At 42.9% G+C, this 22,181-nt stretch overlaps 1 protein-coding gene across 1 annotated transcript in view; it reads right to left on the reverse strand.

Moving 5' to 3' along the window:
- Positions 1–6,456: 6,456 nt before the first annotated feature.
- The window catches only part of Morc2 (MORC family CW-type zinc finger 2), a 42,660-nt gene continuing 26,935 nt past the window's right edge, over positions 6,457–22,181 (reverse strand). Inside the window, exons 7-26 of the mRNA XM_055624295.1 lie at positions 21,361–21,520; positions 21,137–21,248; positions 20,545–20,670; positions 19,940–20,019; positions 19,001–19,083; positions 18,687–18,772; positions 17,371–17,511; positions 17,131–17,285; positions 16,845–16,973; positions 16,241–16,346; positions 15,461–15,593; positions 13,648–13,722; positions 13,186–13,560; positions 12,505–12,636; positions 12,087–12,141; positions 11,439–11,580; positions 11,084–11,308; positions 10,895–10,988; positions 8,849–9,037; positions 6,457–8,023 (exon numbers count right to left, since the gene is read on the reverse strand). Of these exons, the coding sequence (XP_055480270.1) occupies positions 7,955–8,023; positions 8,849–9,037; positions 10,895–10,988; positions 11,084–11,308; positions 11,439–11,580; positions 12,087–12,141; positions 12,505–12,636; positions 13,186–13,560; positions 13,648–13,722; positions 15,461–15,593; positions 16,241–16,346; positions 16,845–16,973; positions 17,131–17,285; positions 17,371–17,511; positions 18,687–18,772; positions 19,001–19,083; positions 19,940–20,019; positions 20,545–20,670; positions 21,137–21,248; positions 21,361–21,520 (2,667 nt within the window). The 3' untranslated portion in view covers positions 6,457–7,954. The remainder of the gene's footprint in view (positions 8,024–8,848; positions 9,038–10,894; positions 10,989–11,083; positions 11,309–11,438; positions 11,581–12,086; positions 12,142–12,504; positions 12,637–13,185; positions 13,561–13,647; positions 13,723–15,460; positions 15,594–16,240; positions 16,347–16,844; positions 16,974–17,130; positions 17,286–17,370; positions 17,512–18,686; positions 18,773–19,000; positions 19,084–19,939; positions 20,020–20,544; positions 20,671–21,136; positions 21,249–21,360; positions 21,521–22,181) is intronic.

The following is a 22,181-nucleotide window of genomic DNA, read 5'->3' on the forward strand; positions in this document are numbered from 1 at the left end:
CTTGTCCTTGGAATTCTTAACATGGATTTTTCACGGAAGGTCCTGCTAGCTCTAACAGAGATGACTATCGCCCCTTTCTGGACAAAAGCATTTCCCTTGCGGCAACAGGCCGTAGCAGAAGCTTACCATCAGAAGGTGAGATAAAGTCCACATGAGAAGAGAGGCTGGAGAGGCCACTTCTTTGTTCACTAGTCTAGAAATCTAATAATCTTATTGAAATCTTATTAATTTGGTTATGGATCAATATTTTATCAAGGTGAAAGTGCTTTCTAAGAGCCTTGTTTAGATCATGTTATGTAACTGTCACCTGTCATTATATCCTTAAAATAGAATTCTTCACTTCTTTCTACTTGTTAAACAAAAGCCACGGGGCACAGGGTGTACCTGGGATACACAGTACTTAACCACCATAAATAGGACCCTAAATCTGATCTCTGGTACCACCAAAAACAAAACATAATTGCTGCTATAAGGGTTACAAGTCTTTGTCAGACTTAAATCTTACTAAGGTAGAGTTGAGAGCTGCTAATCATATCTTTGTGATTTTTGCTCTGCTATGTAGAGATTCTGAGTTGTATGTAATGCTTATAATTTTAATAATTTTTTTTTTTTTTTTTTTTTACTGTGGAAAAAATATCAGATAGAAGAACTGGAAAGATAGCCATAGTTAAGAGCATATCCTGCTCTTTCAGAGAACCTGAATTCAGTTCCCAGCACTCAGCGGCCTGTAACTTTTCAGCTCCAGGGAAGCTATCTGATGCCCTCTTCTAGGTTCCATAGGCACCCGCACTCATACTGCACAGACCACATACACACACACAAATAAACATAAGCATAATTAAAAATACCTTTTTTAAAAACTCAGAAAAAAACAACTGGGGAGATAATTCAGTGCAATGCCTCACAAGCATAAGGACGGAGTTCAACCCCCAGAACTCACGCTTAAAAAAAAAATCAAGAAGATATGGTAGCTTAGATTATAAATCTAAACACTGAGGAGATGGAGACAAGAAAATCCCAGAGCTGGCTCACAACCTTCTCTAGCTCCAGTTCCAGGGGATCTGACACCCCCTCTTCTGGCCTCCACAAACACAGACATAGGTAAAACACTCAAACACATAAAATAAAAAAAAAGAAATGTCATGAAACAATCTCCCAACTTAAGAAAATCTAGGACATGAATTCACTGCTGAATCCTACCAGACCTTCAAAGAAGAGCTAACCCCAAGGCTTCTCTGCCTAGTCCATAAAACTGGAAATGAAGGAACAGTATCAAACTCTTTATGAACTAAGTACTATCCTAATGCCAAAACCAGGTAAAAAAACAAAAACAAAAACAAAAAAACATATTGACCAATCTCCCCAGACAACAGACAATGAACATAGATTCAGAAATTCCTAACAAAACCAGACCATCACATAATCAAACTCAAGGATAGAAACAACATGGTCATCTCAATTGATGTATAAAAGGCTTTTGACAAACTCCAACACCTCTTCATGATAAAAGCTTCAAATAGAGAACAGAAGGAATGTATCTCTGTTTTTAAAAAAAGCTATAGCTAGCATTATACTAGATGGGCAAAACCTCAAACCACTTTCACTAAAATCAGGAACAAGACAAGGATGATGACTAGTTCCATTCTTATTCAACACAGTAGTATAAGTCCTTACTAGATCAATAAGACAAGAGACTCAAATGAAATAGGAAGGAAGACTTCAAAGTCTCCTTATTTACAGATATAACTTTATATAAAAAAGCCCTAAAGACTTCACCAGAAAATTTTTTAGAACTGATGAATACTGTAAGCAAAGCAGCAGGATACAAATTAACATATAAAATGAATAGCAACATACTGTCTCAATTACTTTTCCATAAAACATCAAGACCAAGGCAAAGTATTTAAAAAAACATTTAATTTTGGGATTATAGTTTTAGAAGTTTAGAGTCTATGATAGCAGAACAAAAGCCTGGCAGCAGGAATTGCTGAGAGCTCACATCTTGGTACCCAGTTGGCTGGAACTGTTTAGGAAGGATAAGGAGGTGCGGCCTTGTTGGAGGAGGTATGTCATTAGGGATGGGCTTTGAGGTTTCAAAAGCCCAAGCCATTCCCAGATCTTTCCCCCAACTCCCAACCAAGCATTCAAACATATGAACCTATCAGGGCCATTCAAACCACCACACATACTAAAAAATAAATCAGAGAAATCCATTTACAAGCACCACCTGTTGCCACTACCAAATAGTACCTCAGAATAAACCAAAAAGTAAAATACCTCTACAGTGAAAACTTTATAACACTGAATGAAGAGAGGAAGACACTACAAGATGAAAAGACTTCTCATGCTCATGGTTTGGAAGAATTAATATTGTGAAAATGGTTATTTAACCAAAAGCAACCTCCTTAGGTTGCAATGCAATCTCATCCAAATTTGAATACATTCTTCATAGAGCTCTTAAAATTCATCTGGAAACACAAAATACCTCACACAGACAAGGTTAAATAAAAGTAAGAGTAATGGAGAAATCTCTATACCTGACTTTAAGCTAGATTAAATCCACAGTAACAAAATCAGCACGGTGCTGGCACAGAAATGTGTGTGGACCCTTGGAGCAGAACAGAAAACACAGGTAAATAGATGCAGCTACAGCAACTGCTTTTTGACATGAAGCCAAAAATACACATTGGAAAAAAGCTTCTTCAACCAACGGTGCTGGAAAACTTGATAGCTACATATACAAGAATGATCCTTGTCTCTTGTGATGAGAAAAAAAAACAACTCCAAAAAGATCAGAGACCTTAATGTATGACCTAAAAAAACTGCAGAAAACATTTCACAATGTAGTTGAGGACCTTCTGAGTAATGTTCCAGTCACTGAGGAAATAAGGAAACAATGGCACCAATGGAAACTCAGAGGATTCTGTATAACAAAGGAAATAGGTAAGCTTATACAGAATGGGTGAAAACAGTCAGCTGTACACTTGGCAGCATTATTATCTAGAATATACCAAGAACTAAGAAAAATAAAGAAAACTCAAGTTTAAAAAGTACTAATGTAGGGTTGGAGATGGCTCAGTGAATAAGAGCACTGGCTACTCTTCAGAGAATCCGAGTTCAATTCCCAGCACCCACATGACAGCTCACAACTGTTATTCCAGTTGCAGAGGATCTGCTGCCCACTAAGACATACATGCAGACAAAACACCAATGCACACAAATAAGTGATAAAGAAGGCTGGTAAGCCTATACACAGACTGGCCCTTCAAGGCAAGATGAACACGTGCAGGCCCTGCCCATGCCCTTCACCTTGCAGAAACAAGGGCTCCCGAATAGGTTATCTGTGCAAAGTGTTACCACTAGTGATCCTCTACAAAAAGCTAAACAAACAAACAAACAAACAAACAAGAACCAGGAGAGTGAAGTCCATGGCTCTACAGTTAAGAGCTCCTGCTGCTCATGGGCAGGACTCAGGCTTTGGTTTTCAGCACCTACAGAAGGCTCACAAACACCTGCAACTCCAGTTTCATTGCCCTCTTCTAGCTTCCGGGGGAACCATGCACTTATGTGATTGCACAGACATACACGAAGGCAAAACATTCACACATATAAATCTTTGACAGTTACTCACTTTTACGGTAAGCCAGGGTTTGAGGAGTCCCTCAGGACAACCTTCCTGCATGATGTCATCTGTGCAACCTTGAACAGTTGTCTGGGTTGGGGCAGTGCACTTCCAACACTGGCCATTTGTTAGAAGGCCAGTGCCCCACAGGACTGAACTTAGTCACCTCCAGAAAGATGATGGGTACTGGAATGCTGTGTCTTCTGGGCTAGGTGAGGATTTCTTATCAACCCTTAGGCATTTGTGGTGCTGTAGTAGCACAAGGAACTAAAAAAGAACCCCCTTTTAACTGTCGGTCCTCTCCAGGGCCCAGTGAAGCACCTCAAGTCATCTAGTGACCAAACAACTGGTGAGGCACCTGGGAGAGGCACCAGGAACCTAGAGCTGAACAAGGGCAGGAAGGACAGCAAGTCACAGTAGCAGTACAGAGCTGGCAACAGCTCTAGAAGTGGGGGCTGCAAGGGACCCTGAAAATCCTGGAAGCATTCCAGAAAGGAGGACACAAGTTCACAGGCTTTTGTGGACCCCACCTTCTAGGTATTAGCAAGCAACTGCTGAGGATAAATGCCCTAAAAATGGCACAGGTCTGGCAGAAGCTGCATGGAAGCCCAGGGATACTGATGAGGCTGGCTAAACAGAAGGCCATGATGGCAGTCCTAGGAAAAGCATGCCCCTATGTGGGCCAATCAGTAAACCGCTGAAGGTCAGCATGGGAAACAGAATCCTGTAAGCAAATACTGGGGATCAAGACAGCAAGAGGTATCACCCCCAACACACACACACTTCAACCCATAGCTCTAGACTTACTGGCTTTTTAGAAGCACTGTCTAAATTTCAGGTGGAAACCTGTTCTTGTGGCTATTCCACTGGATAATCTGCCATGCAAGGCTTTTAGAGAAGGAACAAGTGGCCAGAGTGGTGACTTGTCTGCCTTCCTAGCAAGAAGGAAGTTTCTGCTGAACTCAGCAGTGGCCCTGGCACTTGGCAGGCTACTGAAAATGGTAAGACTGAAGGGCAGGCCTGGTAACACCTCGCCTTACCATCCCTGTTCACTGTGGAGGCAGTTCCTCAAGGAGTGCAGGGGGACTGGCAGTCTGAGGGCAGAACCTTTTGGAGCTCTGCCTGCTGGGTAGAGCTGGCTCTGCAGCTGCTCTAAGAAACAAGTACAACGTGGCTGTTGAACAAGGAGCCCTGAGGTTCCATCTCCAGTCCAGAACAATGCACTATAATTCTCAGGCTTACCCAACCCTGTACCTGGTCTTTGCTACCTTGTGGGTTCTTTTCCCCACCCTTTATCACTCCCTGGTTTCACCCACATCACTAGATAGAAGGAGGGGGGAGGGAGATCTCTGAATCTAGTTTATTTTGTTTTTTCTTTGAGCAAGACTACTAACAATGCCCTCCTCGCCCAAATGATCAACAGCCACCAACCACACCTATTGGGGCTCTAGCATTATACCACCTCTAAGAAGTTCCCAGAATTCCAGACATAAGTTGCAGTAACTTATCTGCTAGAACATAAGGCAAATCATAGACAGTCCAAAGCAGCCCCGTATCTCCACACCTGGGATTAAAACAAAAACATTCTTCTATTTCTGTTTTTAAATTAAAATTCCAGAATTCCCACTACACAATTCTGTTGGATGATCTTCCAAACAGGAGTCAACTAGCCAGTGGAGGCACAAAACACTCAAGTCAAACTTGGATTCTGTGTAAATGGCAAATTTGAAGTTGTATCATGGTTATTACTGATCCCTAAAGGTGCAAACTATCAGGCAGTCAACTGCATCTGAACATCAAAAACATGAGCCTGCACAGTATCTCTCAGTTAGATGAAAAGAAACCAGAAGTCTCCCCAGCCTGTACTAATCCTTGGAAAACAAGTGTTGTGTTCTTGCCTTGATCTGGTAGCAGACAGCAATTTACTCCCAAATGGAGTTGGAAATTCTAAATCCTACTTATTTTCCTGAGTATTTTGCAAACTCACAATCTACAAAAAGAACCCTGGTCCTAAGATTCAGAACTATATATACCTCTGCAACAACAACAAAGAAAGCCAGAAACCCGGGCAAGCCAATGAAAATGCTCAGTCACACTAAAACTAAACCTTAGTGAAAAGTTAGGATTGGAGATAGCCACAGTTAATGAGTTGAAACTGCAAGTTACTGGGCACAGAATGAGAATGTGTCTGATAGTCCTTTCTGGAATTTAACCTCTGTACAGAAGTAATGGATGAAGGCATACACATACCACAACTTTCTCTGCAGATGTTAGAATCACAAGTATTTAGATTGATGCATGACAATGCATCCAAGATAATGAAATGCCCTGCGATGGCTCAGAACAAAGTAGACCTATACTGGCGATTCTCAAATAATATATGATGTACGTGGTAAAAAAAATATAAGGAAGCCCAAGAGGCAGGTGTGTAGCCAGCTGGCCAAGATGAATACTCTGCTCTCCAGGAAGAACCTGGGAACCAGGTAGAAGACAGCCTTTTTCATGCTCAGCCTTTTGTGGTATTTGGATTCTAACTATGTTCACTGTCACTTAGGATCTTAAATCCTCACCCCTTTCTTTAGAGCCACTAGATGCCTTATTAACCCGTTCCAACATCAGCTATTCCATGATATTCCCAGGAAAGACCCTACATTTTATCTTATCACAATAGTAGGATCACTGCCTGCCTGAGGAATGGGCAGCACGCAGAAAAGCTGAAGTTGGGTTTAGCACATCTAGAAAGTTAAAGCGTCGAGGAAATGCAGTTTTTCTGTCTCTATATTAAGAAAGTGAAGCTAAAAACAATAAACAGTGGAGATGCAAAAGAATGAAGACAAAGGTCTTGTATTTCACCAAGAACGTACTGAACGCAGGAGTCTCTCACCAGTAGAAATTTATAGTAACACATTTTGATTACATGTGTAAGTAAAAAAAAAAAAAATGAGTATTACCTGCCAATAAAAATGCAGGACCAATTTCCTTTTATATAGTGGGTTTACCGACAAAAAACCACATACTGCCTGAATAAGGTCAACAGAAAGTTGCATGGGGGGAGGGGGCGGGGCGGCAGCAATGTGCACCAAAACTCAGGAAACCCGTCTACTGGAGAATGTTCCAGAGAATCACTTCTGAATGATATTCCTAATGACATTCCCCCCCCCCAAAAAAAAAAAAAAAAACAACCCTGCATCAGGGATTGCCTGATGGAATATTCTGGGGTAGCCTAGAACCCAAACAGGCACTTCTAGCCACATGTGCACAGCTCCCTCCCCACCACTTCCCCATCTTCTGCAGACACCATGGGACACAAGGTGGCAGTCTTGGCTTGGGTAGATGGTGAAAAAAAAATTCCCAAGGTGGTTTACATCAAGAGTATAAAGTCAATCTTTATGTGAAGAGTTGGTGGATCTGGAACCAGAATTCTTCCAAAGGCCATCAGATGAAGCTCTTGTCTTTCTGGCTCTGAGTAGCTGTCTGAAGCACATGGTCCTTCCTCTTCACTGTTCAGAGCATGGGAGGTGCAGGGGTCTCTGGAGCCCACAGAGTACATAGTAGAAAAACAGCAGCAAAGGCTCTCCAGGAACTAGCACCACTGAGGAAGCCTCCTCCTCCAGAGAGCTCTTTCATACCTGCACACCCTGAGAATCTTCGGAGTTCAACATTCAGAGTGCTATCCAGCCCAGCTTGAGCTTGGACAGTGTGGTTGACTCAGGAAATGGCTCCTTCGGCAACAAAGTAGGTGGTACATTGGGAAATGTGAGCATCGAGAATCATCTCCAAGCTGTCTGGATACTTCCACATCCAGGATGACTGACAGTTGCTTAGGCATCCTACAGACCTTCATAGCCCCGACTGGACATTGGGAGATCTGTTACAAGGAGAGTCTTTTTGATACTGTGTCTGCTTTGATCACCCCCTTGAGAGTCTTGCAGATCTGAGTCCCTGGGACCATATATCTTTCATATCCCGTTGTTGATCCTGTAGGAGAAAAATCACCCTGCCCCTGAAGCCTCTCCAACTTCAGGATGGTGCTTGCTTCATCCTATCTTGAGGTGCCAGGAGATGACTGGCTCTGACTCTATGCCCTTTCCTCAAGAGTCACACACAAAAAAGTACGGTCTCATAGCAGGCATTAACGTCTTCTCTTTTCAAAAATAAATATTTATGTAAACTTAGGGAGGAAGATTCAAAGAACCTCCTTCCCAAAGCACAAATGTCCCACATTAGTCAAACCAAGATTAAGTCCACCAATTCACAAATGAAATCCCCCTCCCCAGAAGCTGCTGTGTTGAGGGGCAGGTGTACAGAGAAGCTGATCTGATTCCTAGTTCTTCAGTCCCCTTTGGTGATGAGGTCCTCAATGTAGGCATCCAGCTCATCATCTGTGTTGATGTCTATGTCCTGGAATAGAGTGGGGTAGGGGTCAGATGGGGCAGGAAACAGGCTGGGAAGTGGGGCTGAGCCAGAATCCCTCCCTGTTACCTTCTCCCAGGCTATCAGCTTGTTTCTTGTCCTGCTTCTAAATCTGTAATGTTTTGTCATCACTCAAAAGTATGGGAGCTTTCTTATCAGGGTCCCTGGTTCTACCTTGCACCCCTTCAATGAACTAGTGTGTTATATTAAAAACTGGACTATGCCACACCCTTCCAGTGACTTTCTACTCTTGGGCTCCAATCACATACTTAGGGGTTCTGCCTCTCCTACTGTCCACAACTCCCTACCACTACAGCTTAGGCAGCTTCCAGTCTTAGTGTAAGTATCTTCAAAGTCTACCCTGAGTACCCTAGTTAAGTGGCTTCCCCCAGGATTCAGTCTCATTATTTACCTCACCGTCCCCAGGGTAATAGCTCTAGCTCCTCCAGGAGCCTGTCCCCAGGGATCAATTAGTCTCTCAGTGTCTACTGTGTAGAAGAAAGCTATACCAGACCCCTAAGGGGCAACATCCCACTTCTTGACTACTCAGCCCCACCTGGGATAGCATTTAGATAAGCAATAATTTTGCCTATGGCTTGAAGGATTCTCAAAGCAAACTATATGGTCTGTGAGGTCTGGTTGGGACCTCACAAGGCACAGGCAGTTCTATCACTTCAAGCCCTCTGGTCAGGACTCTTTGAGTAGCCAGGGTTTGAAACACAGATTCCTGGGAGTGGATGGAGTCCTGTGAGAAGTCCAGCTTCCTCCCTGAGAGCAGTAGGTCTAGCTTCTATGAGAGGGCTCCTGGCTCACCTCCTGCACTTTTTGCAGGAGTGCTACAATGTTGGTCCTCAATTTCTGTAACTTCTCCTCTGTCTCACGAAGCTTTTTCTCAGAATTGCGCAGGTTCTCCTCTGAGGCTTTTGCCCGTGAGTCAGCACGGCTTTGGTAGGAATGGCACAGATTCTGGAGCCCCACCTCATACTGCTTGAAGTATTCTTTCTGTGGAAGGAAACATGATGGTGGGGACAGTAGAGCAATGAGTTCACAGAACACCTGGTTTTATTTCAGTACAAGGAGAAAGCAGTCTTCTAGAACCAGAGTAAAGAGACCTTAGCAACAGTCCTTTGGGGATACCACAAGGATATGCACTCACCCAAGTGCTTAGGAAAGTGGAAGAAGTCTTACCCGTCCACATGGCAATAAAAGGGCTGTGGGATCATTCTCCCAGCTCAATAACACCTTTCTAACCCCATAATAGGACTTTCATATCCAACAGTGTTAAAACCAAAGATCTACCAAGCACCTACCAACAGCAAATATCTCCAGATTTGTGTAGTAAAGAGTTGTACAGCAACAGAGCTTTACTATGAAGTAGTATCCCAGTATAGTCTGCTCAGTAAAGTCCACTCACTGAGAAGAGTCATCTTCATGGGCAGACCCACCACAGGCCCTGCTACCCACTGAAGTCTAAACTCCAGTGCTCATCTGCTTCTATGAGGTTGCATAAGCTGCTGCTTTGAGAACCACTGTGTTGCCTTGCACTCTAGACTATCATCTCACACCAGGATGACAAGAGAAACTTCATATTCTACATAAAAATACCTTAGCTGCATAAAATAAATTTTAAATTAAATACAAATATCTTGAAGACAACTATGTTAAACTTTTAATTGTGAAATTACCAGAGAACACTATTTACATATACACTCATGACAAAAATGAACAAAATTGAAAGTTTGGCTTTAGCAATTGCAATGAGAAGATCAAAGATGTGCACTAGTACTGGTAACTACTTTTATGAAAAGCAGCGATATATTATTTTTAGACTCAGACAGTCACACTGATGCTGTTTTGGGCTGAGCGATAGTGCCTACTGCTACGGTCCTGCTGTACCCTGGCTTTTTCTTTGAATTTCATAATTCCATGCCAAAAGTAACAAATCGAACTGAAAGATGTTTGTTCTCCTAGGGCCTCAGGAGAGCCAGGCTAAACAAGGGCAAAAGCCAAAGCCTGAGCTTGCTCAGTGTGCGACAAGAACGTGGAAGGACTCATGCTACTAAAGATGTAAAGGCAAAGGCAGCATGTTTCTATAAATGAAGCTTTACTCCTTGATGGATCACCGCTGACTACTTTCATACTATAATTGCAGAGCTATAGAGTGATCAGGCACCATACAGTCTACAAAGCCGTTATTATTGGCTAGCTGGACCTTGGCATAGTTGAGATCACCAATTCCTTTAGCTCCAATCATTTCCTACATAAAAATGAAGCTATGACTAAATCTCAAGATGTAACATATTCCCAACCCTTTCAGCCTTTCACTGTTCACAAAAGCTTCCTGGCCACTTCAGATAGTCCCCTGTACTTACAAATGCAGGCACTTATTGAAACCCTAGTGGGTTCTATTTAACTGTTTGGTTGGTTAGGTTTTTAGAGAAGTATTTTCCTTCTCTATCCAACCTGCCAAGACTTTCTGCCATAATGCTCACTTCTCTCAGCCTCATGGCCAGCTACGCAGAAGCAGCAGTTCCACCTCTAGCAAATCTGAAGATGGTGGAACGTGCAATGGGCTATTTGAGTTCTCGTCATCTCTACATGTCATCAGCATCTCTCTACCTCTCTACAAGTCTCACATTTTTGGTATATTAAGTCTAATTTCATTAATGTTATCCAGGACAGGCTTGAAAATGTCCTAAATCTGTAAAGCAGTCTCAAGAAGTGAAGCTGTCTTTTCTTTTCTACATACAAGTCCTCTCTATTCAAATCTTCTCTCAGTAAGAAGGGAAGCTGATGAGATGATAGTAAAAGCATGTATGGGCAACTGGGTATAAAAACCAAAAGACAGGCCAGACTCACCAGAGGAAAAGATAACAATTCTTCTGAACTCATAGAACTCAGTTCCTTCTTGGAGATGGGGAAACTTGGAGGCAAAAAATACCGCAAACAATTCCTAAGTAGAAAGGAAAGGAGGACAGAAACTCAGACTAGCATGGAAAGAGTAAGAACTATTGTTAGTCCCAAGGGAACAGATAAAGAAACACAAACCGAAGAATCTGGACCAGGAGGTCAATAGTCTCATGGTTGGTACTGGGGGCAGTGGTGTCAGGCTCAATGGCAAGACCATCAGAGGTAGAGGGCTCTGGCAAGGCTACCGCCTGCTGAGCAACCACAGCTTCCTCCTCCTCGCCACCTTCTTGCTGCGTGTCTGGGCTCTGATGCTCTGGAGAAGGTGGCTTCATCAGTCGTACATCTTCACTGCCTTTCTCCACCCTACAGGGACACAAAGCTTGTTATGTCTGTCCTAGGCTCCTAACAGGATGCCAGGAGGGAACATGGGGATACGTCCTCTCTTTGAGCTAGCTAACTTCTGTTATTCTCATCTTCCAGAGGAGGACATTACCAGCGATCTCTTGGTGTTGTGTCTGTGGGCACGTAGTCAAACTTCACTTTCCACCGAACCACATTTTTGCCCATCTCCACAGCTGTGACACGGCCTGTGTACCACTCCCGGTTCACACGTACTTCTACATGCAGTCCTTTATCTAAGAATTCAGACACAAATGAGAATCAGAGAACTGTATCAGTGCTCCCAACTCAACCAGAGCTGTTTGTAAAAAGTAGTCGCCAGATGGATGCCTAGATGTACACACTGAAGTTTAGCAATGCTGATTCTTCCATCTGTCATGAAGCCAAGACACAGTATGAGTGACTTGACAAGGGCAAACACTAAAAAATTAATGTTAAAAACAAAACAATACAAAAAAAAAAAAAAATCACAGTTCAGGCATGGTGGCACATGCCTTAATCCCAGCATGTAGAGACTTGAGCCAGAGGTTTACAAGGTCAAGGCCAAACTAGACTATAAAATGAATGTCTGCTCAAAATATCTAGGACCACAAATGAAACAAAACAACATGAAGAGACAGCTGGACTAACTAAGCAATAGAGCTCAAGCCCAGGAAGCTGTTAACTTTAGGAGGAAACTGCTGACAATGAAGGTTCCATTTCCATCTCTGTAACAGGACAACAGGGATCTCCCCAAACTTGCCTTTCTGAGCCTTCTTGATTTCAGCTGGGTCATCTTCCCCAGCACTGTCTGAGAGCTGCAAGGAGAACAGTCTATTAGAAACTTCTTCAATGGCCCCTAAAAAGTAGACTTTTGTGTTACTGGCCACCCATAGTCATCAGCTATAAATTCATGTTTTCTTATGCTGTCCCTTCTCCCACTTTTATAAATATAACAGCAGGCAAGGAACACATTTCAAGTGAGTCTAGCACCTAGATGTACACCAGTGTGTACCAGCCTGTAATCAGCCTCAAGATACTACCTGGCCCATATTTCTAATCATCTGTGTAATAACAGCCCTTGAGAGATCAGCTAGGCCCAAAGCCTCAAGTCAGGAACACAATGGGAGCTGCATAGGCCTCAGAAAGGCCATCCCTCTAAACCTCATGTGACCACCCACCTCATTTGCTTCCTTCTTTTCCTCCTTCACAGCAAACTTGCCCCGCTTGCATCTCTCTTTCCTCCTTTCAGCTTCTTCTTCAGCATCTTCCTCGTCAGAGACTGCAATACTCCGCTTCCGACCTGAGGTTGCCTAGAGTAGAAGAGTAGGATCATGAAGGGATCCTGTTCAGCTCCCAAGATGCATGAAGATTTTATGTAACCTAAAGGAACTATTCAGAGGAGCTTATGTTAATCCCTACTTGGAATCACTCAACACACAGATAAGCAACCTCCTGGTGCTTTACACTACGAGGACTTTTGACAATAGCTGTCACAGAAGCCTCTCAGTTTACTCCCTGCTTGGTCAGCCAGCTCAGAACACCTTGACACACAATGACCCACCAAAACCATCTGTCACCGAGTTAAAACTATGCCCACATTGTGAGAAGCCAGTGGTGATGACTCAAGTTTGCAGCAAACCAAGGTTGGGACTGCTATGTGAAAATGAAGAGCTCCCTGGGCAAAAAAAAAAAGTACTGTTTTAGTTCTGAATGAGTCGCTTCAGCTATGTAGGCTTCTCCTCTTCAGAGGCATCAGAAAGGCTTTAAGATTCAGTGATCCTGGATTCCCCCAGCACACCCTTTTTTTCCCCTCTACAGCACTACTGTAGGGGGAACATGGAGGAGGAAAAGCATCTCACCATAGACTGTTTAACAGGTGGCTCTGGCTTCTTGACCACCGGAGTCTTGATGGCTTTTTGAGCAGGAACCTCCCGAAGGTTCTTGGAACTGGGGAGTAGAGATGATGATGGCTGCACAGGAGGGGTGGGCCGTGGTGCAGTCTTGATGGGAGGGTTTACAGGCTTTCTAGGTGCCTCAGCTGGCTGGAGTAGCCTGGAAGTGCTAGTTTCTCCTCGCGTCGCTGGCACAGGTGGCTTTGGAGGGCTGATAACAGAAGTCTTTCGAAGTTGGCTAGTTGGTCTGGGAGTTTGAATAGAAGGGGGTCTGCTAGGAGCATTCTTGATCACTGCAGGTAAAGGGGGTGACCGAGGACGCTGAGGTCTCCGCACAGGTTCCTAAAAAAAGCCCACAGACAATGGGAACATTGCTCCTAGCTTAAGACACCAGAAGAGACCCACCTCCCATATGTCCCTGGGCTTTACTTCAGCAGAAGGTCTGGTAGTCACTTCTAAGGGCAATTTCTTCAGGTCGGCTTGGGAACGGATAGGTGTGGTTTTCTACAAAAACAGAATGATCAAATTGTTTGCATACCTTGGTTTAATGAAATAACATCCTTTGAACCCTCACTATGTGGCTGGGACAGTGAACAGTTCTATGTCTGAAAGCTTTTATTAATACTAGAAAGGCAATATACACCAAAAAGGGGTACCTATTTGACTGCTTCAACAACTGAGAGACTGGGGAAAGGACTGGTTCAGGAAAGCTCTCATGAAGCCAGGAAAGTAGGTGGGATCAACATGCCTAAGACATTTCCAGTTAGTAAGTATAGCGCACTGCACAGACATAGAACAAAGAAAAATGCTTCTGTAAAAAATAGGAAATTGGGGGCTGCAGAGAGGGCTCATTAGGTAAGACTAGATGCCCTAGTCTTGTAGGGCATCAGAGTTCAGGTCCGTCACCCACAACAGGATTCTGATGCCCTCTTCTGGAATCCACAGACACCTGCACTCACATTTCTTGTATGCATGCGCACACACAGACAAACACAGTTTTAAAATAATAAAAATAAATCATTTTAAAAGATATGAAATCATGAAACATTGGAAACATTAAGTACACATGAAAATTTGATCAACCTTAAAAATAAAAAATAGCTGGGTGTGGTGGTGCAAGCCTTTGATCCCAGCATTTGGGAGGCAGAAGCAGGCAGACCTCTGTGAGCTTGAGGTAGGTGGATCTCAGTGAGTGACTTTAGGACAGCAAAGGCTACACAGAAAAACTGTCTCAAAAAAAAACAAAAACAAATAAACAAAATGAAAAATTAAAATTAATCTTTGCTTATCAAATATGAAATATAAAGATAATATTCTTCTAAATACTGGTAAAAAGTACAAAATAATATAACTTCTACAAAGTAATTTGAGAAGAATCTTTTCTTAGATTTTATTTATTTATTTTATGTATAAATGAGTGTTCTATCTTTTGGCCTAAAGCCAAAAGAGGGCATCAGATCCCAGTGCAGATGGTTGTGAGCCACTATGCGGTTGCTGGGAATTGAACTTAGGACCCTCTGAAAGAGCAGCCAGTGATCTTAACTACAGAGCCATCTCTCTCTAGCCTGAGAAGAATCTTTTTTAAAAAAAGCCTTATTATTTTACAAACTTTTTCAATTTTACAAATTATCAAGAAATTATGATGTACTAAAAATAATATATACATATAATAAATACACATAGAATGGTTCCCTGTGACTACTAAAACTTTATATAAATATTTTTATTTGAAGGTATTAATGTAAAATTGAAGGGAGCTACACCTGGTAATCCTAGCTACTCCAGAGAAACTTAAGTTGATCTCAGTGAGACCCTGTACCAAGATAAAAAATAAACTAAAATAAAAAGCAAGAAAAGGGTTAGGGATATAGCTCAGTGGTGGTGTCTGCCTAATACATCCAAAGCCCTAAGTTAATTCCTGATGCTGAAGTATGGGGGCAGGGTTGAGAAAAAGAGGGGAACAGGAAAATTTATAAAACTATTGAATTACTGATGATTTCTTCTATGATAGATATTTATTACCTGGAATGCTTATACATTCTAAATACAGTGAACCACTTTGAATACACAATAAATAATCATCAAGGTGCACTAGAAAAGTGTTTGGTCCAAGAATTCAGGGTTGGAAAACCTCGGTGGGAACACACGGTCAAAGACATAGGAAAGCCACTAAAGGAAGGCGCCTATCCTGGACAGACTGCTGACACACGTTGGCCTTGCCCGCTTGCCAATGACCGCATACCTGAAGAGCTTCTAGCTTTTCCTGCTGCTGGCGAATTTTCTCTGTCAGCTGCTTCTGCTTTTCTTCCTGTGTCTTTGGATCCTTTTTTAATGTCCCCAAGGGAACCTTCTGCTTCTGTTCAGAAGCTTCACAGCTGTAAAGGGAAGAGACTGGTGGCAAAACAAGACTCTAGTAGGACTGAGACTTGCTGCCTTGTAACCACCACAAACCTTCCAATATATAAAAATGGTATGTGTCACAGGACATGTTTATTCTTCCTTCCTGGAAACATACCATGTGTTGCAGCTCGAGAGGTAAGACTATGAAAACACTGACCTCAAGAAATACCCCAAGAGTGGAGGAACAGTGGTGGGCATGGTGAATGTCTGAGTTAGCTTTCATTGTTAATTTGACAGAGCACAGATCATCTGAGAAGCCTGGACTGAGGACTGCCTGTATCAGACTGGCCTGTGGGCAAGCCCTGTGCCTTGTTAATTGATGTGGGGAGTCCAATCTATGGTGGATGGCAATATCCCTATGCAGGTGGTCTTGGGCTGCATAAGAAAGCTGGCTAAGTATGAACCTGAGTTACTGAGCCAGTACACAGGATTTTCTTCATGGTTCTACAAGTTTCTGCTTGAATTTCTACAAGTTTCTGCTTGAATTTCATTCTCTAAATGATGGACTATGCTTGGAAATGTAAGCCAAACTACTTTTGGTCCTGATGTCTATCACAGCAACAGAAAGAAAACTACAACAGGAGGGAAGAATAGCCACAATCTTTGATAAAGTAAGACTCACCGGTCCTGCTCAGGATCAGGGTTCATGGAGCAAACCCAGGTATCAGGATAATCTTTTTCTACTGAACTGAGTTGGAAGGGAAGGGTCCTCCATTTCAGACACAAATCTGCAAGACAAAAATATCCCTCCCAACAGGTCAGCCACACCTATCAACATTTCCTGAAACCCAGGCTCCTCACAGCTAGGCCTATGGCAAAGATATCCTGGACTTTCAACACACGATTATTACAAAACAGTGATTCACCTTATGGACAGTGATTACAGCAAGGAATAAAAATATCATGGAATCTTGATGCTATCAGCTTTTCCTTCCTCAGGGCTCAGTCATTTACTCACACTAGACACAACATGGTATCAGACCTACTGAGCCTGCCCAGGTGTGGTAAGAGGTTTCTCCAAGGTGAGGTGACTGACCACCTCATTAAGAGAAACAGGAGGAACTAGCACAGCCTTGAGACTGTGCTGACACAGCCACTGCCAAACAGATCCTGTTCCTGGTGGAACCAAGTTCATGAATGTTAGTCATGTCAGAAGGCCAGCATAAGGCTAAAGAGAAGAGTACCATGACAGGAGTCTGGAAAAGAGTTCCCACCACTCAACTCACCACACTGGATAGTAGTTGGGATTTCCATAGCCCTCCGACGTTTGAAACGCAGTTCACTGGATGGGGGTTGGTTCCAGTTGGCAGAAAGGTAGCCAAACTCATCCCAAAATTTGATGATTCCACGCTGAGCTAGAAGACAAATGCCCACATATTACAATGAAAGTAATTGTGACATGTAGCAATATAACACCAATCTTCCTAACTCAATTCACCCTCTCAAGTTACACAAGCACCTTAAGGCTCAAGGTAAAAGAGAGGCTGAGGGCTGGTGGCCTGGCCACATTACCAATGGCAATGTCCTTCCAGTACTGTGCCAAGTGCTCCCCCATTGCTCGCAGCAGATGCCGGTACTCCTTAGCATCAGCAAAGTCCTGCTTGTTATGCGTAGGCTCCAAAACCAAGTAGGGTACATCAACAACTCCAACAACCCCTCCACATGCCCTGCAAGGACAAAGAGGTCACAGCTCTGTCACCAAAACTCTTCTGCCATTTACCTTGGGCTGGAAAACTCTCGAGTAGTACTCACATGCCCCCTTCTAGCTGTGGGCCCACTTTCTCATACATCTTGATCAGGCGGCTACAATTATAGATAAACATGCCATCTAAGTCCCGGTGTTCAATGTTGACCCCAAAAACAAAGTTCAGCTCCTTGGGTTCTTTGAGTGCTCTATAAAGGAGGGAGGGAAAAATAAAACATAGTAACTCATTATCAGAAAAACCTCCTGGTGATGAAGCTTAACTGAGGCATGTTAAGATTCGACATCTCCACTCACTGTGATGTCAGACTAGATAACAGGCACTGTCAGTGACCCTCTATACAAACACAGAATGCTGGGTTTTTATTTTTAATGCAGCAAAACAGGGATGATTTAAATATGAATGAGCTACTGTGTAACTGCTACAAATCTCTACAGTTACATAGAATAAATATAACATTATAGTCATACCTTCTTCCAAATCTTTAACAGTAATAATTGTTCAGTTTGTTTTGTTTTGTTTTTCAAAGTGGGGTCCTGGAACTCACTATGCAGACCAGGATGACCTCAAACTTACAGAGATCTTCCTACCTCTGCCTCCCTTTAACGAGATTAAAGGCGTTTGCTACCATGCCTGGCTTATGTAATAGTTTTTTTTTTTTCTTATTATTATTATTATCATCATTTATTACAATTTATTCAATTTGTAACCTGGTTGTGGCCCCTCCCTCGTATCCTCCCTCTTCTCTCCCTATGCCCCTCCCCTTATGTAATGGTTTTAAGGGCAAAAACTTAACAGAAATATGTGGGAGAAGATACTTATATGACATATGTCAAGAAAATCTTGGGACAAGTTAGAGTGAAGTAACCTAAAACTTCTGTCTGTGGTAGGGGAGCCACCTGGAGTCTAGCTAGGAATTCAGGGCCCAAAGACAAACACAAAGCTAGGATCAGGGACCTGACAATTTAGACCCAAAAACAATAAATTCTAAATGAAAAAGCACAGAACCCAATCTATACTATTCTACATTTGTATCCAGTGGGGAGAATGAATTATGAACATACAAAAAGATAAGAATGTATATTTTCAGATTAAGGAAGTTTCACACTTTTTACTTAAAATGTTTTATATTTGTTCAAGTTTTATACAATGGGCGTTTTTTACAACCTTAACAGAAAAAAATAAGAGAAGTACAACAGTGTGAGTGAAATGAGTTTAATGTTTGAAGTGTCAACTCTGCCTGCCTTCCACTAGGTCGGTAGAAGTATCTGACCCACCTGGCGGCATTTACAACACACAGCAGAGATGGTTGGTACAAATGCTACATAATTTTAAGAGACCAAAGGGCTGTCTAAAAGCACTCACCGCTGCTTGGCATCCTTGATCCTTTTCTTGACATCAGCTTCTCTACGAAGGGTGATGGCTGTATTCTGGACCTGCCGCAACATCACCTGCAAATGTATGACCATCAGTTAAGGGAGGAGGTGTTCTATACCACATTAATCTGAGATTTTTACATTGATATCATCTGGATGCTAAAACATACCTGAAGTTTATTTTTACAGAAAAGTAACCTTACTGGGAACAAACTTAAAAGCTGTCTTTCATTTTACTAAGCTCAGAACACTGGATCCCAACGCCACATATGCCAGGAGAGAAAACTCAGTCTGAGGACTTACCCTGGAGTCCCGTGTCAGGTCTCCACCCATGCGTACTTCTAATGTCCGAGCTTTGCTCTCTGCCTCCCGGGCCTTCTCTTCAGCTAAAACCAAAGAGAAATCAAGAGTTCAGAACTTTGTCATCCTTCCTTGATCCACAAAGCAATCCCTGCTGCACAAGGAGTATATTCTGACAAGAAAAGGCCACCTAGAGGAGTAATGGACACTTGGGAAACCACTGGGCTTAGACTACAGAATTGCTTCAGAAAACAAAACAAAATAAAAAAGAACCAAACAGATTAAAAACAACAACAACTGACATTCAAAACTGTCACGGACAAGACGGTACATACCTACAATTCCATTACTCTGCAAAAGGGTCACTGAGTTTGAGGCTAACATGGGACAGAAAGTAAGTCTATCTCAAATAAAATCATAACCCCAAGGAAAGCATTATTTATAGCCTGACATGCTTTTCAAGCTTTATAAATGAATTATAAGACTGAAAAAAAAAAAAAATTCAATCTTCAGCATGAACTAGAGCCTGAAGAATGCTTTAGACAATCACCCTCATCAAACAGGCCTCCCCCGCAAAAAAAAAAAAAAAAAAAAAAAAGAAAAGTGATTATTCCTGTGGGGAAACCTTGAGATTTCTGTACTAGAGTCAGGAAAACCCTGACTCTATGGGCAGTATGAGCTATTTCAACTGATCAAGTCAAAGGGTTGATATGTGTTTTAAATTAGGACTACAGGTGTGTTTTACGCCACTCCAGCCCTACATAAAGTCCTATAAATAGTGGGAGGGAAGGGCTAAGTCTGTAGAGAAGTGCTGGCAGAGTTAGAGATGGGAAGGGTTGGAGAGGAATTGGACCAAGGTCGGAGAACAGCCTTGTCCCCAGGCTTTGGCTTTAAGCAGTATCCCCACCTCTACTCCCCCTCCCAACACAGGGAGAGCATTACCAATCCGTGCTACATGTTCTGCTTTCTTCACTTCCTGTTCTGCCCGAGTCTTGAAACGACTTGATGTATACTTGTACATCCTGAAGAATGGAAAAAGCAACCTTAGGGCCAAGCAGCAGTGGGGTGGGCAGCCAACTTGAGCAGCTCAGGAAGCACCCTGCCTCCTCACATGTGTTGCCCTGGCTCCTTGTAATGAAACAAATCCAAGCTCATTTTAACAAGATGATTCAATTCCTTACTCAATTTTTCCCTGGCCTCCTGATGTCTTTGGTGTTCAGCAGGTGCCACTAATCTTACAGCAGGAATAAACTTCAGTAATAAGCCAGGGCTTTCCCTCTCCTGTAAAGGGTCTATAGGTTCCTGAACTTGAGACAAGACAGCTCCCTGTGCCACTCTCCACATCTCAGAAGCACTTCTCTTAACTGTCCTGGCCAACCAACCCAACAGCCCAACAGTCACTCTGTTCCTCCTAGAGAAGTGACTCTCTGGTACACAGGTACAATCAGCAGTGTTAAGAGCCTCCACATTGCATCATCCTAACAACACCCTGAGAAATGTGGCCAGGCTCCATTTCCCAGTCTAGATCATGGTAGCTAGGCTCTTACCTGGGCTTATATAGGCAGCAGGAGAGTCTCTTGGTCTGCACCTTGTGGCCATGGATGAAGATCCTCATCCGGGGATCAATATAAAGCACAGCAGCATAGGCTCGAAAGGAGCGTCGCTCTGGCTTCCTGGAGAAAGCAAGAACCAAAACATTCTGTCACCCACACCACTGTCAGCTCAAAGTTATGGACTGCCTCTTTGTAGTTCCTCTCCTTTCATTTCACATTCTGGCTTCTCTTCAACTTTGATCAGAATGGCTCCTCATCGTAGGTAGTACTACACATCCTGCCCTGTCATGTCCCTAGCACAGGTGCCCCACAGACACTTCACTTAAGCCCTTAGGAACTCCAGTGTAATTTCACTACCCATAGACCCAGGCCTCAGTTTCTTCTGTCAAATGAAAGGTTAAAACAGAAAATCATCAATCTTTGCTTTAGCTTGGCTAAGGAGTCACTGTCTTGCTGATAAGCAGGTAAGAGTTTTCAGCTCTATCAATAAAGCTATGAAAGGGGATCTTCCATTTTTCCCTGAAGTTATCTCCTAAGGAAATAAAGGCCAGTTCCAGGGCCTGCCACCCTTCCCAATAATACTCACGTGCCCTCTGGGGAGGTTTCTGCCATCTGGATATCTTTTGGATTTGAGATTATGTCTAGTTCCGGCTCTCCGTTATCCATGAGCTTGAGATTAAAGATGATCACCAGTGTCCCTGGGGAAGAGAAATCCTTTCTCTCTGCCAGCCAACCCTGGCTCACCCCCTATATTCCCAGAAGCTCTAGAGCTCCCAGATTCTCTGGGCTGCAAGTCCTAAGCCTACTCACCACTATTCCCAGGAATCTTCATGAACTGGGACATCACTTGCTCCTCAGTGTGGAAGGGAGAGTACTTGTAGACGAGCTCTGTCTCAATGGCAAACTTCTCTACATTATCTGTGACAGGTTCCCGTGTTCGAGCATTCCAGGTAGGCAATGGGACAATCACCTTTGTTTGGAGTAAGCACAGATGGACAGTGTGATTGGGGCTCCAGAGCCACCTTCCACCAAGTTGTCCCTTCAGTAGTATAGTCTGGTATCAGGTCTGCAGCTTTTGGTCCTTTCCCAAACTCCCATCACTATGTTGGTTTGTGCCTCAGAGGTCTCTGTGTCTATCTGGGATGCCTTCGGCCATTTCATTAATTTGGTAAAAATTCTACTTTTACCACTAAGAGAAAAATATATTTGCTATTATCTAGAGAATCTAGAGATACAAAATATAACCTACAACTCAATTCTACTTCTGGGTAAATACTTCTGCACATATGCACAAACATACACATGTAGGAATAACCCAAATATCTGCTACAGAGTGACTAAACTGAAATAGTCTATGGTAATAAAAATGAAAAAGGCACAGCTACAAACACCAACATGGATGGATCTCACAAACACATTATCTGAAGAAGACATGAGTAAATTTCTATATTGTCAGTGCACATGAACAAAGCCAAAGTAATGCACAAATACCAGTGACAAACAATGCCCCTCAGCCCCCAAAATGGAAGTGATAATCCTAAAAGTTACCAGGTGATTTCCCCCAAGGGTAGAATGAGGACTAGATTGGTCAAATGTTCATAGGGAACTTCCAAGGCTACATGGTTATGTAC

Source organism: Psammomys obesus, unplaced genomic scaffold (assembly GCF_907164565.1).
Source record: "Psammomys obesus unplaced genomic scaffold, mPsaObe1.curated_primary_1811, whole genome shotgun sequence".
In the NCBI taxonomy this organism is placed as follows: Eukaryota; Metazoa; Chordata; class Mammalia; order Rodentia; family Muridae; genus Psammomys; species Psammomys obesus.